This window comes from Macaca mulatta, chromosome 20 (genome assembly GCF_049350105.2).
Source record: "Macaca mulatta isolate MMU2019108-1 chromosome 20, T2T-MMU8v2.0, whole genome shotgun sequence".
Lineage (NCBI taxonomy): Eukaryota > Metazoa > Chordata > Mammalia > Primates > Cercopithecidae > Macaca > Macaca mulatta.
Window position 1 is genome coordinate 742745 of NC_133425.1, and position 16258 is coordinate 759002.

At 49.1% G+C, this 16258-nt stretch overlaps 1 protein-coding gene across 1 annotated transcript in view; it reads right to left on the minus strand.

The window, feature by feature from the left end:
• LOC144338331 (uncharacterized) overlaps positions 1-16258 on the minus strand; it is a 193880-nt gene extending 177622 nt beyond the window's left edge. Inside the window, exons 1-2 of the mRNA XM_077987057.1 lie at positions 16243-16258; positions 10596-11051 (exon numbers count right to left, since the gene is read on the minus strand). Of these exons, the coding sequence (XP_077843183.1) occupies positions 10596-11051; positions 16243-16258 (472 nt within the window). The remainder of the gene's footprint in view (positions 1-10595; positions 11052-16242) is intronic.

The window sequence follows — 16258 nt, forward strand, 5'->3', positions numbered from 1 at the left end:
ACAAAAGAATTCTCAATACATTTTTTCTAAAATTGAAATAACATCTAGGATATTCTCAGACTCTAACAGAATAAAGCTATAAATCAACAACAAGGAACAGACACTTCTCAAAAGAAGACATTTATGCAGCCAATAGAGACATGAAAAAATGCTCATAATATAGAATGAGACCACCACTTCTCCTGTTGTCTTTCCCAGCTTTTCCCCATCTCCCCTTTTCCCTAGTTTATAAGACAGGAGAAGGGGGAGAAAACAAAAAGTTAGAAAGAAACAGAAGTAAGATAAATAGCTAGACGACCTTGGCACCACCACCTGGCCCTGGTGGTTAAAATAATAATAATAATATTAACTCCTGACCAAAACTACTAGTGTTATCTGTAAATTCCAGACATTGTTTGAGAAAGCAGTGTAAAACGTTTTGTTCTGTTAGCTGATACATGTAGCCTCCCATCATGTTTTGTCTGAGGCTAGTCCTGCTACAATAATCACTCGCCATCAGAGAAATGCAAATCAAAACCACAATGAGATACCATCTCACACCAGTTAGAATGGTGATCATTAAAAAGTCAGGAAACAATAGGTGCTGGAGAGGATGTGGAGAAATAGGAACACTTTTACACTGTTGGTGGGACTGTAAACTAGTTCAACCATTGTGGAAGACAGTGTGGTCATTCCTCAAGGATCTAGTACTAGAAATACCATTTGACCCAGCCATCCCAATACTGGGTATATACCCAAAGGATTATAAATCATGCTGCTATAAAGACACATGCACACGTATGTTTATTGCGGCACTATTCACAACAGCAAAGACTTGGAACTAACCCAAATGTCCATCAATGACAGACTGGATTAAGAAAATGTGGCACATATACACCATGGTATACTATGCAGCCATAAAAAAGGATGAGTTCATGTCCTTTGTAGGGACATGGATGGAGCTGGAAACCATCATTCTCAGCAAACTATCGCAAGGACAGAAAACTAAACACCGCATGTTCTCACTCATAGGTGGGAAATGAACAGTGAGATCACTTGGACACAGGAAAGGAAACATCACACACTGGGGCCTGTTGTGGGGAGGGGAGAGGAGGGAGGGGGAGGGATAGCATTAGGAGATATACCTAATGTAAATGATGAGTTAATGGGTGCAGCATACCAACTTGGCACGTGAATACATATGTAATAAACCCGCACATTGTGAACATGTACCCTAGAACACAAAGTTTAATTTAAAAAAAAATCAACAACAAGGAGAACTTTCAAAACTGTATAAATACATAGAAATTAAACAATATGCCCTTGAATAGCCAATGGGTCAATGAAGAAATTAAGAAGGAAATTTAAAAATTTCTTGAAATAAATGAAAACAGAAACACAACATATCAAAGTTTATGGTATACAGCAAAAGCAGTATTAAGAGGAAAGTTTATAACAATAAACTCCTACATTTAAAAAACAGATTTAAAATAAACAACCTAACAACGAACTGCAATGAGCTAGAAGAGCAAGAACAAATCAAATCCAAAAGTGGTAGAAGAAAAGAAATAACAAAGATCAAAGAGGAACTAAATAAACTTGAAACTAACAAATATAAAAATGAAGAAAAAAATGTTGGTTTTTTGAAAAGATAAATAAAATAGACAAACCATTAGCTACACTAAGCAAACAAAAAGAAATCCCAAAGAAATAAAATTAGAAACAGAAAAGGAGAATGACAGTTGATACCACAGAAATACAAGGGATCATTACAGACTATTTTGAACAACTATATGTCAACAGATTGGAAAACCTAGAAGAAATGGATAAATTCCCGGACACGTACAACCTACCAAGATGGAACCAAGAAGAAACGGAAATCCTAAAACAGACCAATAATGAGTAACATGTATGACTAAGTAATAATAAAAAGTCTCCCAACAAAGAAAAGCCCAGAACTAGGTGACTTCGCAGCTGAATTCTACACATTTTTGTTTCAATTCTTCTCAAACTATTCCAAAAGTATTGAAGAGGAGGGAATCCTGCCAAGTTCATTCTTCAAGACCAGCATTACCCTGATACCAAAATAAGACAAGGACACAATAAAAAGAGAAAACTATAGGTCAATATCTGATGAACACAGATGCAAAAATCCTCAACAAAGTACTAACAAACTGAATCCAACAGCAAATCAAAAAGATTATACACCATGATCAAGTGGGATTTATCCCACGATGCAAGGATTGCTCATCAAACACAAATCAATAATCATGCTACATCACATCAACAGACTTAAGGACAAAAACCATAATATCATTTCGATAGATACAGAAAAAGCATTTGATAAAATTCAACGCTGCTTCATGATAGAAAGTCTCAACAAAAGAGGCACAGAAGGAAAAATACCTCAACACAATAAAGGCCATATGTGACAAACCCACAGCTAACATAATGGGGAATGGGGAAACACTAAGAGCTTTTTCTCTGAGATCTGTAACAAGACAAGGACGCCCACTTGTGCCACTCCTATTCAACACAGCACTGAACGTCCTAGTCAAGAGCAGTCAGGCAAGAGAAAGAAATCAAGGGCACCCAAAGTGGAAAGGAGGCACTCTAATTATCTGTTTTCAGACAATGTGCTCTTATAAATTTAAAAAAAAAAAAGACTCCAGCAAAAATCTCTTTGAACTGATAAACAAATTGAGTAAAGTTACAGAATACAAAATCAACATATAAAAATCAGTAGCGTTTCTATAGACCAACAATGAGCCAGTGAAAAAAGAAATCAAGAAAGCAATCCCATTTAACTACAAAAATATAAAATAAAAATAAAAATACCTCAGAAGAAATCTAACCAAGAAGGTTAAAGATCTCTATGAGGAAAACGATATTCTACCCTCTGAAGGTAGAACAGTGGCTTCTAGAGACAGGAAAGGGCGGCGGGAAGGCAGAAAGGGAGAGGTTGTCTAATGGATACAAAATTACATCTAGATAGTAAAAATAAGGGTTAGTGTGCTATAGCCTTGTAGGGTGACTATAGTTTACAATTTATTGTATATTTTCAAGCAGCTAGAAGACTGGATTTTAAATATTCCCAGCATTAAGAAATGACAAATGTTTGAGATGATGGACATGCTAATTACCCTGAGTTGCTAATTACACACGAAAAACATGTATTGAAATATCATACTGTATCCCATGAATATGTACTATAATGTGTCCATTAAAAATAATAATTCTTAAAAACCCAAGGGTCATTTCTCATGTGTCCTATGTCAGTGTTGTGGTCCATTGGTGGAGACCTAGGCATTTGCAAGTAAGACTATAGTCACTTGAGCTGAAAGCAAATGAATCGTCACAAAAATTACCACTGGCACCAAGTCTTCTTTCCAGAATTTCCTGCCCACAGCACTGCCACAGTCACTGTGGGCAGGAAAGACACGCTAGCACCCAAGTTTCAACCCCAGTACAGTTGATGCTTTTATTTCTCTGGTTTGGAATAGGTGTGTGTTCATAATTTACGTTTACTCCAACTGTCCCCTTGCTTAAATAGCTTCTTAAGGATAACTTCCTCTTACTAAATCCCAACAGCTTCTGAGCATCCATTATATTCTCCAAAGTAAATAAAAAGAGAAAATGTGTTGAAAGCCTGATAATGTTCACTTAAGAATCCAGCATGATGTACAGCTTGAAATGGCTACTCCACCTTATTCCTTTACATGACTTTTAAAGTAGCCCCAGTTATTATACATAATTGAAGTCATAATTTCTGCAATACCATTAGGTCCACGAACGGTGGGGCCAGGGGACTTCAAAGTCTGTCTCCGATTTTTTTTTTTTTTAAAAAAGGAAAGCTCATGAGAGTAGGTAATGAAAATAAATATTCACACAACTCGGAACAGGGGATGGTGAAACATAAAGCTCCAGCCTGGCACAGGTGTCCAGCCAGTGAGGGTGGGGACACAGACTCATACGGTCCCCACAATCCCTCAAAAATGCCACAGACAGGTGGGTGGCCTGAGACAGAGCCAGGCTCCGAATTCCGGGAGCTGTCTGGCTCATGTGCACCTCATGTGGTCCACAGTGCACGAGGATGCCCAACGTCACCAGTCCCGGTGCAGAACACAAGAATGCCCCATGGCATGAGCCCCCGCTGCACAGCATAGCCCGAAGGTGCCAGCTCAGACTCCTACACACGCTGGTCACCAAGGCACTGCCCTCCAGGAAGGAGGACCCCAGAGGTCGTGGCAGGGTGAGGTTCTGTTCTTCATCATCCCCGAGCAGAGGGGAAAGTCCCAGCAGACATTTGGGGAGCCTCTACACGTGGTTCTGGGACTCTGAGTGGAGGTTCAAAGATGTCCCCAGGTACACCAGACTCAAACCTAAAAAAGACCCATTCTTCCAGATATGCCCAGACTGGAACCTATATAGGCCATCCTTCCTAGCTTTTCTCTGGAAAAGCAGGCTTAAAAGAGTATCGACTAAAAGGGGCCACCAGGAAGACAGAAGTCCTATCTTTAAAAAAAGATTTTTTTTTTTTTTTTTTAAAAGAGGCACTGAGGCTCTGACCCATCTGAGCACAGAGTACATGCTTGGCAGCCTCTGTCAGAGCAGAGCAAGTACACACATGCTCTCCATGCCCTGTGCTCCCAGCACCCGTGCTCCCCGCACCCATGCTTCACACGCCCGTGCTCCCCACACCCGTTCTCCCCGCACCCGTCCTCTCCACGCCCATGTTCCCTACACCTATCTGTGCTCCCCATGCCTATGCTCCCTGCAGCCGTGCTCCCCGCACTGTGCTCCCTGCGCCCATGTCTGCTCCTCGAGCTCTCTTCCACTGGTTTCCTCTGTACATCCCTCTTGATAGTCACTGTCACCTCGAATCACCTGGCTAAATGGAGGTAAAGAAAAAGTCTAGAGTAGCACATTGGAGGACAGAGTGGAAGTGGCTATTTACCAAGCAGGGCTATGAGATGAGCGCATCTGATCCCCATTAATCCTGACGGTCAGTTGATTAGCCCTGTTCAACAGCTGGGGACACTGAGGTGTGGAAGGACGGGCTTGCTTACCCCAGACGATGCTGACAGTGTGGGCCCAGCCCAGTCCCACAGCCACCAGGAGGAGGCTCCTCACTGGGCAGGCGCGGAGGTGCAGCCCAGAGAACGCTTGGGACCCTGGCACAGACTCCTCAGGAAGGAAACAGAGAAAGGCCCACAGAGACTCAAGCAGCACAGAAGAAGGTCACCCACAAGTTAAAAATAGATGTTTGTGCTTTACCGTCCCAGAGTGCTAAAAATCCAACCCACTCACACGCACAGCCTGACTTGAGCCTGGCCTCCTGCAGCACTGGGCTAAGCGAGAGACGTACCTGCCTCTCTCCCGACAATAGCAGACTTGGCAGCTATTCTTCAATGTACTTGACACGCTTCCGTGAGGGATTAAGCGACACTCTGTCGACACTGGCTAAGTTTAATCCTGACACAGCCAACCATCTAGATCTGCAGTGAACAAACAACTTACTTTGGATGATTCTGCCACTAACAAAGACCCTGAATCTCCCACCAAAGCTTAGTGACACGACTTACCTTTCTGTTTTCATTTCAGGTACACTGGCCCACATGATCTAATTTACCTGCTGATAATGCCTTGGAAAGACCACCAGGGGGCCCCACACCATTTTCAGCTTTAGAGGGATGTGAATTTCCCTTTGATGAGAAAGGTGATGGGGAAATAAAACAAGGATCCAAAACAGATGCCTGTGTGTTTCCTGGGAGTGATAAAGTCAGGAACTGCCTCTGTGTGTCAGGCGAGGGAGTAACAGAGACAATGGCACCAACTCCTGAGACAGAGGACCTGATGCATGGTGCAGCCACCGCCTGTGGCCAAGGAAATTCCAGGGAATGTAGACCCCAGTTGTATGGTACAGCCACCATGTGCGACCACAGAAATTCCAGGAATGCAGACCCTCAGTCACATGGTACAGCCACTATCTGCAGCCACAGAAATTCCAGAGAACGCAGACCCTCAGACACATGGTACAGCCACTATCTATGGCCATGGAAATTCCAAGGAATGCAGACCCTCAGTCACAGGGTACAGCCACCATATATGGCCACGGAAATTCCGAGGAATGCATACCCAAGTCGCATGGTGCAGCCACAGCCTGCAGCCACAGAAATTCTGGAGAACGCAGACCCCAGTCGCATGGTACAGCCACTACCTATGGCCATGGAAATTCCAGAGAACAGAGACCCTCATTCCCATGGTACAGCCACCACCTATGGCCACGGAAATTCAGGGGAACGCAGACCCTCAGTCACATGGTACAGCTACCACCTGTGGTCACAGAAATCCTGGGGAACACAGACTCCAGTCGCATGGTGCAGCTACCACCTGTGGTCACAGAAATCTTGGGGAACACAGACTCCAGTCGCATGGTGCAGCCACCACCTGCAGTCACGGAAATTCCAGGGAATGCAGACCCCAGTCACATGGTACAGCCACCATCTATGGCCACGGAAATTCCAGGGAACATAGACACCAGTCGCATGGTGCGGCCACCACCTGTGGCCATGGAAATTCTGGGGAATGCAGGCCCCAGTCTCTAAAGTATGAACTTCACTGCAGTGAATGTGGAAGAGTTTCTCTCTGTGCAGAGCTCAGTATCCAGAAGGGGAGATGGCCCCAGGAATGCCTTCCTCCTCTTCAGAGCTCAGGGCCTAGGGCTGACACCCTTGGGAGGGGTCCTTGTTCAGCAATTGTGCCTGTGGAGGGTCCCCCAACACTCATCGTGCACCTCCTAGGAGCGGAGGCTACAACAGGGAGCCAGAGACCAAGCTCTGCTCAGACAACAGTGAGCTGATGGCCTTCCACTCTAAGTTCAACAGGGACCCAGGGACCAAGCTCTGCTCAGACAACAGTGAGTTGATGGCCTTCCACTCTAAGTTCAACAGGGACCCAGGGACCAAGCTCTGCTCAGACAATAGTGAGCAGATGGCCTTCCACTCTAAGTTCAACAGGGACCCAGGGACAAAGTTCTGCTGAGACAACAGTGAACTGATGGCCTTCCACTCTAAGTTCCAACTGCATGGAATGTGTATTCCATGAATGCTTGTTAAATGAATGATTCATATAAGGTCGTCTGTGTTGACCTTTGCTGGTCTGCTGACTGTGAGCTTCAGAGCATAGGCCTCATTCCTGGAGCAGCCAGCTCTTCCCAGAGCGACAGCCGCTGCAGGGCAAAGCCCAGAGCTTGTCCTGCAGCAACACACTCAGGACCCTGCGCTGGGCACGCTGGGGGCCTCTCCAGCAGAAGATCCCCAGCCCTGACCTTGCAATACCAGTGAACCCCAGGGGAGTCCCAAGTGCTCAAAATCATGTAAATGTCCATTGTGATTTAACATATCAATTTTAGAAGAAAGGGCATATTGCCACCTCCCTCCTCAAACTAGGGACTATAAATCGATCCATCACCCTAACTGAGACTCTGCCTTAAATTCTGCTAAAACTACCATCCAAACACTCAAATTTACATTAGCGTTAAGGGAAAAAAAAAAAACTAAACCAAACACCTGTAAGAAACGGTCAAGTAACCTGTGATACATCAACCCAAAGATTAAACATGAAAACAATGAAGTAGCAAGATATTAAAAGAATATAAACTCTATGTACATCATGGCCCAAGGTTCTAAAATTACACAGAGACAAAGACTGGAATGGAAGGGGGATATGTTTACAGATACATTTTTTATTTTTTAATATTACTTCTCTAATGTATGATTTGACTAACCAGATAATTCAGCAAAAAATAAAAAAATTAATTATGCCTATAGATAAATATGTAAAGAATCCTTTTCTTTGATGCCAATGGAATTAGTTTGGGTCTGACCCACAGTCTTCAATCTTTTAATTAAGACACAAAAATCATCTTTCAAGCTGTTAGGAAAAAAAGAAGAAAAAGATTGAAAACCAGGAGCCCAGAAGAAAAGGACTCGCTATGTATCACAGCGTCTCTCCACGCCTCTCCACCCCGGACAGTGCTCCCTCTTTCCCCATTTTCATACCTACTGCACAAAACACTTAGTAAAGAACTATCTCAATTCATGAGTCACACAGCACAAAGGGCCAGTGTCGCTGCCAAACATACCCTGCAGCCCCAAAACGAAGAGGCAACTGGTTCCTTCCTTCCTCAGTGAAGGAAGAATGAGAGGCTGCTGGTTGTCATTTTAAATCTCACACCTCAATGTCTTAGCACTTTCCTGCTTTGTTGGTTTCCAGGGCTTATTAAAATTAACCACCCACCCCCCCCCCCCCGCGGATATTGAAGAAAGAAAGCAGGAAGGTTGTGCAGGCTTCCAAGAGGCAGAGCCCTGCTTCCGCGGCCACCTCTGTCTTTCTACCCACAGCAGCCGGGTTTACCAATTAGTCTCCCTTAAAGAGCAGTTTATGCTCATCGCGAACAAATGGATGCAATTGCTTCTTTTGAGATGCAGCAAGTTTTGGGCCCTCAGCAAAAAAAAAGAAAGAAAGAAAGAAAAAAAGAAAGAAAGAAAGAAAAAAAGAAAGAAAGAAAAAAAGAAAGAAAGAAAGAAAGAAAAAACAGGGCACTGGCACAACAGTCATAACCTCTGCGTGGCACACACACAGAAGGAAAGTTAAAGCCCTGGAGGCGGAGGCGTTCGGAAAGGGAAGGTGGAAGTAGGAAGGACGCCCACGGGATAGAGTGGTCAGAAACAGACCACCTCACCAAAGGGCGCCTTAGACGTTCCAGAGGACAAAATGCCCCTCTTTCCAGGGTAAACACCCATTTGCCAAACTCAGCCAGTGACGGCAAGCAGGAGTTTGCTTTTTTTTTAAGGCGTCTGAGTAACGATGACAAGAGCAAGAAATGAGCTTAATAATGGGACTGACAGGGCCCTGGGCTGGTGACTCAGCTGATGTGCACAGCATCAAAAGCCAGGTTCCTCAATGCGCTCCCTCTGCAGTTCAGGACAGCACTACAACTCACCCCATCAATCACTGCTTAAAAAATCAGTTCTAAAAAAAGACGACCCATTTGAAAGCAGCCGGAGGAGGAAGACAGAGAGTGTCTCACAGAATCCAACCGCTTGTAGCCTCGGAACCATAACAAGAATATGAAACTAGCGGGTCCAGTGTGAGGCAGAACAGAGACGCCGTCACGGCTCTCAGGAGGCTGAGCAGGAAGCGCATGGCTCAGGCCCTGCAACGCCCTAAGGGCGCCTGGAGCAGCCCACAGGCCTGTGTCCTTCGTGTGGGTTCACCTTCCTAGTTTCCTGGGTAAATTCAATGTACAGCATTTATTCGCCAAGAAAAGAACATTCAAATCAAACTACTGTCATAACTCTGAAGGGCTCTTAACACTCCAGTCCACACGTTCAAAAGCCCACAAATATCAGTGCTGCCACTGTGCAGGTAACAATGTTTTGGATGCATCATGCACGTAACCAGTAACGATGTTTTCATGTTTTCCGTAGCCATCTCATTCAGGATACTAAAATGATCTGTGACGACTTGATACTTAGTTATCTGTGATTTTCAGATAGATTTAACAAGGCTACTTGGCCAAGAAGGCCTCACCCTCCTGAACCCGGGCACCGATGCCCCTACGTGCACCCGGGGCCTGGGGAGCGCAGTCTCCACCACCTCTCGCTCTTCAATGTTAAATGTCCTCCCGGAGCGCCTGCGTCGTGGGCCCAGGCTCGGCCCCTCCTGGAGAGCCCTTTCCACATTACAGGACAGGGGAAGCCCAGAGCCCGCGCTGCGGCGCCGCTGACGTCCCGGAGTCCCCGCTTCCTGGTCCTTCCCGTCCGCGGAGGCTGGCGGGGAGGGCCTGGGACCCATTTTAGTTTTCGGTTTTGTCACGAGCCGGAAGGCGACAGCACATGCGAGCGCAGGAAACCCTTTTTTAAAATCTTCCAGCGGAAACGCGAGGGGCTGCCGGACTGCCTCGGAGACGCCAAGCGGGAACCCAGAGCACCCCTGCCGTTTCCCGCATTGCAGCAGCCAGGACCCCGCCCACGCCGCGGGGGGCCCGAGGCGACAGGAGGCCCGCCGGGATCCGGCCGTTTCTTCCTCGACATGCTGGGGGGTGGCGTGGGGCGGAGTTGGGGGGCGGGGGCAACTTAAGAAGTGATCGCGCTGTACCCAGGATTCGGAGGGGAAGCCCGGCGCCATCCTACAGCTCAGAGGCAGAACGACCCCGGAAGGTGCTCCAGGCGACCCCCTCTACCAGGCTCAATTTAAAACATAAACCGGAGAGGGTGGAAAGCTCACTATTTTCCGAATGGAGGTTCCTACCGCCATGTTCCTTCCTCCTCCGCCCCACCCGGCAAGGACCCCGGGGCTGCCTTGCCGGCTCCCGCCGCCCCGCAGGTACCCCTGCCGCTCCCGGGCACGGGCTTCTCCCCAGTTCTTCCCATCGCTTCCCCGCTCTTCTCCCCAGTTCTTCCCATCGCTTCCCCACCTTTCCCCGGGTCCTCCCATCGCTTCCCCCTCTTCTGCCCGGTTCCCCCATCCCCTTCGCCCTGTTCTCCCCTTCTCCCTCTTCTCCCGTTCTCCGTCCGTCCCTCCCTCGCCGCCCGGAGGGGGGCGCGCACCTTGATCATGTCCCCCGCTGGTCAGCACGCCGATGGCCTTGCCGGCCCCGGAGAGGTGCTCCAGGAACTTCCGCAAGGAGCCCTTGGGGGCCCGGGAGTCGTCCGCGTCCAAGGCGAGGAGGCCGAGAGCAGCCGCTAGTCCGGGTGCGCAGCAGGCAATGGAGACCCTGCCGGCGCGCGCCCGACTCGGAAACGCTGCCCTGCCCGCGCCCCCGCCCGGCCCTAGCGTCAAAGGGCCTTGACGGGCGGGGCCCAAGCGCACAGGAGGGGCTGCGGGGGTGGGGGCGCGGCTAGGGGCAGGGGCAGCGGCAGGGAAAGGGGCAGAGAAAGGGGCAGGGGCTGGCCGGGGGCGGGTGTGGGCAGGAGGACCTACGCGGGGGTCATCGTAGGTGGCTGCCGCGCTAGAGGTGGGTGAGGTCGCGGAGGCGGGGGTAGCACCACAAGTGGGCGGAGTCCCTGGGGGTGGGGCCGCGTTGCCGGTGCGCTAGCCTCGCGGGTGGGTTAGAGGACTCTGGTTGGGGCCTTTAGAGATGCCCGGAGCGCCACAGGTGGGGGCAGGGGCAGCGACCGGGGGAGGGGAGACCGCAAGGGGGCGGGGTCACATCGTTCGCTGGGCGGGCCAAGGCAGGGGGGAATAGAACGCCGGGAGCATCTCCCGGGGGCGGGGGGGCAAGGGAGACCGTGAGTGGGCGCGAACGCCGGGGCCGGTGGAAACCCCGCACTTGCGGGGAGCGCCGATGGCGGGGCGGGGTGGAATTGGGGCGCGGAGACCCCACCTGGACGCGGAGGCTCGCGGCAGGCCCGGTAGATCCGGCTGTTGTCAGCGCCGAGCCCGGCCGCGCGCACAGCTTCTTGTTGGCGGCAGGATTCCTCCTGGGGCTGCGCTAGGAGCCTCTGCGCGCGGCTTCCTCGATCCCCGCCCCCACGTTTTCTCTGCAGCCTGAGGTCGGGAAGGACGCACGGAGAGTGGATCCTCCAGGTGGTGGGAAAAGCTGAGCGCGGCGAGCTTAGCTATGACGAAGCTGCGATTTCCCGGGTCCACGGGGTCTGTGGCGCTCCCGGGCCCCCAGCCCGTCCCGTGGGGAGAAGAATCCTTGGGGTGGGGGAGAGTATCGGGGCGCTACCCTCAGAGACGCCTGGGCGCGCGAAAGTCAGAGTGGGACAGGAGGAGGTGCAACGGGACTGACCTGGCGGGGAGGCGGGACGACCCTTCCTCCCTACGGACAGGCGCGCTGCTGTACGCTGTGCCGACCTCGGCTGACTTCACCGGCCAACTCCACGTGCTGAAATACGCACATCCAAAGCGCTGTGCCAGTTGCCCATCCACAGCTTAGCAGCCTGGTGCCAGTTACCTGCGATGGGAGAGGGAGCAGCCCCTACAAAAGCACGGGCTTATGGGATCCCGGTTCCTTCAGTGCTCACCCCACGAAGAAGGGCTCCCAAACGGCCCCACTCGAGGGCTTTCCGGAGGATGGTCCTGCGCAGTGGGTGTTGGTTGAACAGATAGGAAACAACAAAAGAGACTAAGAAGAGGTTTGTTCTATGAACCCGGGAAAGTGAAGCAATCGCAAAGGAGAGTCTCACCAAAGGGCAATCCTGGGGAAAAGATGGAGAGGCATGGATTTTTCTTGGATGTGTGCCTCATCCTGGGGCTCATCCCGCTGAGCATCAAATATTCATTGCAAAAGAGGAAAAAATATATATGCTGCAGACAATGCTGGATGGTCTAATCTCTCCCTTGGCCAGAATTAACGGCGAAATTCCTAACCCCTCGTGGTCCTCAGAATCACCTGTCCTATGCACACCCCCATTAAACCACTGAAGTCCAGTTTCTGGGAGCTCAGCCAGGAAATGTGTATTTTTAAACAAACCACCTAGGTTATCCTGATGAATGCAAAGTCAGAGAGCGCTGCTCTCATGCAGTGAACCTGAGCATTATTCTATTAATTAAAAGGGAGAGGCGAATCCTGGCTGTCTTAAGGTGGCAGTTGAGTGGCCTTTGCCTTCTGGCGGGCAGAAGAGCAGACCGAGGCTCTAAGCACCTGCACCCACAGCTGGGCTCAGGATCTGTGCTGGAGAATAGAAGGGCTAATTTAATTATTCATGCCTTTTTAGAGCATGTTACATGTGGAGAAGGTGGGCCACACTGAATTTTATTTTAGCCAAATACCCGTTATCTCCTTATACAATTGATATTTTTATATTGAACATTAGGGGATTGGTCATTTGTCATCAAATTGTCTGTAATACAGAAAATGATAGATACAACCTAACAGTTCAAACATGATGAGTTAAATAAATGATGGTAAAAATATGCGCTGCAATAATATTTATTTGCTGTTACCGCTACAAAGATATGTGTCTACTGACATGGAAATATGTTCAGGACATACAAATAAGTGAAAAGGCAGGCCTAGACGCAGTGCGAGCCTGTGTGTGAGTGCGTGCGTGTGTGTGTGTGTGTGTGTGAGTCTGCATACATATGTAAATGTTTCTGAGCATTTTATTTCCTTTCTTTTGCTTAGTATAGGCAATGCCATTTTTCTCTGCGATGAACAGGTATTGTTTAGGGAATAGAAATAGCTAATGAAAAACAATAAAATTTAGAGTGTCAAGACCCCCAAGGTTACGGATTATGTTCAAAAGTTTGTCTGCGTATAAGGGCTGGGGTCAGGGTGGTCACTGACGGTCCTCACACATCTGTTCTTATGAGTTTGGCCCCTTGCTCAGTCAGTCAGGGAATTAACATATATTAATATATACCTGTAGCAAAGATGGAAAAGAATAGCTATGGCTTTTTTTTTCTTTTTTTTGAAAGTCATGTATTTCAATGTTGCTACAACTAGAGTTTTTTGTTTTTTATTTTTTTTTAACTTTGGCCTTAGCAATGAATCTTCTAATTTAAGAGGAAGATATTACATGCGGTGCTGACCGTACAGCTTCCACCCAGTAGGACCTGAGGTGTGTGCTTGTTCTTTATTGTCCCTTGACAGATTACTCCAAAGGCCCACACCAGCACACACTTATACCCCAGGAATGATTAATTACTCCTTGGGCCAGGAGTTCAGGCAGGCTTCACTGGGCCCTCTGCCCCAGGGGCTCTCCAGGGCTGCAGCAGGTGTCTGCCTAGGGCTGCTGTGTCTTCTGAAGGCTCAGGCTCATCAGGGGAGGAGCTGCTTCCATGCTCACTTCTGTGTTGCTGGCAGGATTCTGTTGCTTGCAGGCTGTTGGACTGAAGGCCCCAGTCTCTCTGTGGCATCAGCTTCAGGTTGCCCTCTGCCCTGGGCGGGTGACTGGCTTTGCCAGAACTAGCACCTACCAAGAGCCAGGGGGAGAGTTCCAGTGGACAGAACCTCAGCTCCTCCCAATCCAATCTCAGGAGAGACCGCCATCTCTTTTGCCTGGTTCTATTCATCAGAAGTGAGCCGCTGAGTCCAGCCCTCTTCTAGGGTCTGGCTGTGAACACTAGAGACAGCGGCCAAGGGGAGCCACTTGGGAGGGTGGTGCTGCCTGGGACCTGCCTAGGACAAGGTGAAGGAGAACATGCATAGGGACAGCTGCCCTTCCCACTTCCCCTCAGTGGTGAGCGCAGGAGTTGCCGATGTGCCCTAAAGGAGTTCTGGCATCCCAGGAGGGAAGCAGCTACCAGCCATGAGGACACCATGACCCAGTGCCCCAGCATGTGGGGCTGCACATCCCAGGGCTACCTGAGCTGCAGCCTCTTCCCCTTCTCTGCTGTCTCGGCCTGTGCATGGAGTGGGCATCTCAAATCTGCAGGGGCCAAACTGAGCTCAGGCCTCTGCACCCCCCACACAACCCCCCATCGCTCAATCTTCCTTACCTCAGCTCCTGGTGACTCCATCCTCCCAGGGGCTCAGGCTGAAGCCTTGCAGTGCTCTTCCACCCTGGCATCTAAGTCCCTCAGGAAAGTCCCCATTGGCTCTTCATTGCATCTGGAGCCACTAGGGCCAGGCCACGACCTTTGACCTGGACCGGAACAGGCTCCCTCCTCATCCCCTGCTCTGCCCCAACCTCCACCCCACCTCCATGTCTCGGGTGTCCTCAGCTTCAAAGTCAGGGTGCACCTATCAGGATGTAATTCAGGCATCTTCTCTGCTGACTCGGAGTCACAGACCCCACACAAGCCACACTGGCCTGTCCTCTGGTCCCTTCAGATCCTGGTGCTGCCCAGAGGCCCATGCAGGCACCCGACAACCTCAGGCCTAGCCTGCTCTTTCCTCAACCCAGGCCCTCCTCTCCCTACCGACTCTGCCCACTTTCCACAGGTCTGTCCTGCAAGGTCTCCTGCACGGTGAGGCCTCCCCAGATCACCCTCTTAGAAATTTTGGGCTCCATGCACACTCCTGTTCCCTCCCTGCTGCTCTTAAAACATCCTCGTCAGTGTCACACATGGGGCATTTCACCTATCTGCTGGGCTTCTCGAAAGGTCCCCTGGCTGAACTCTGAATGCCGTGGATTCAGAGATCTTTGACTATTCCCTGCTGCAGTCCCAGGGCAACAGCAGAGCCCAGGACAGAGTGAACCTGTCATGGGTGCTGCTGAATGAATGAATGAAGGAGGGAGGGAGTGAGTGAGTGAGTGAGTGAAGGAGTAAATGAGTGAGTAAATGAGTGAATGGGTGAGTGAGTGAGTCAGTCAGTGAATGAGTGAGTGAGTGGATGAGGGAAGGAGAAATGAGTGAGTGAGTGGGTAAATGACTGAATGAGTGACCGTGAGTGAGTGAATGAATTGCCAAGGGAGTCAATGAGTGAATGAGTGAGTGAGTGAATGGGTGAGTGAATAAGTGAGTAAGTGAATGAATGAGCGTCTTAGTGAATGAGTGAGTGAATAAGCAAGTGAATAAGTGAGTGAATGAGTGAGTGACCGAGGGAATAAATGAGTGATGAGTGAGTGAGTGAGTGAGTGAATGAGTGAGTGAGTGAATGAATGAGTGACTTAGTGAATGGGTGAGTGGGTGAATGAGTGAGTGAACAGATGAGTGGGTGAGTGAGTGAATGGGTGAGGGAAAGAGTGAGTGAATGAGTCAGTGAGCGAACAAGTGAATGAGGGAGTGAAGAATTGAGTGAGTGAATGAACAAGTGAGTGAGTGAATGAGTCAATAAATGAGTGAGTGTGTGAGTAAAGGATGAGTGAATGAGTGAGTGAAGAGGTGAATGAGTGAGTGAATGAGTGAATGATTTGAGTGAGTGAATGATTGAGTGAATGAATGAGGAAATGAGTGAGTGAGTGAATAAGTGAGTGAATGAGTGAGTGAATGAGTGAATGGGTGAGTGAGTGAAAGGGTGAGTTAGGGAATGACTGAGTGAGTGAATGAGGGAATGAATGAGTGAATGAATGGGTGAGTGAATGAGTGAGTGCGTGAGTGAATGGGTCAGTGAATGAGTGAGTGAATGAGTAAATGAATGAGCAAGTGAGTAAAAGGGTGAGTGAATGAGTGAGTGAGCGAGTGAAGGAGTGAATGAGTGAATGAGTGAGTGAGTGAATGAGTTAACGAGTGAATGAATGAGTGAGTGAATGAGTGAGTGGGTCGCTCAGAGGAGATGAGGACAGGAGTTGCCCTCTGACTGCTACAGTAGACAGGAGCTGAAGGAGTCTGAAGGGTGGGATGTGCTCACTCGGTACATACACCCTGCTCCACACAT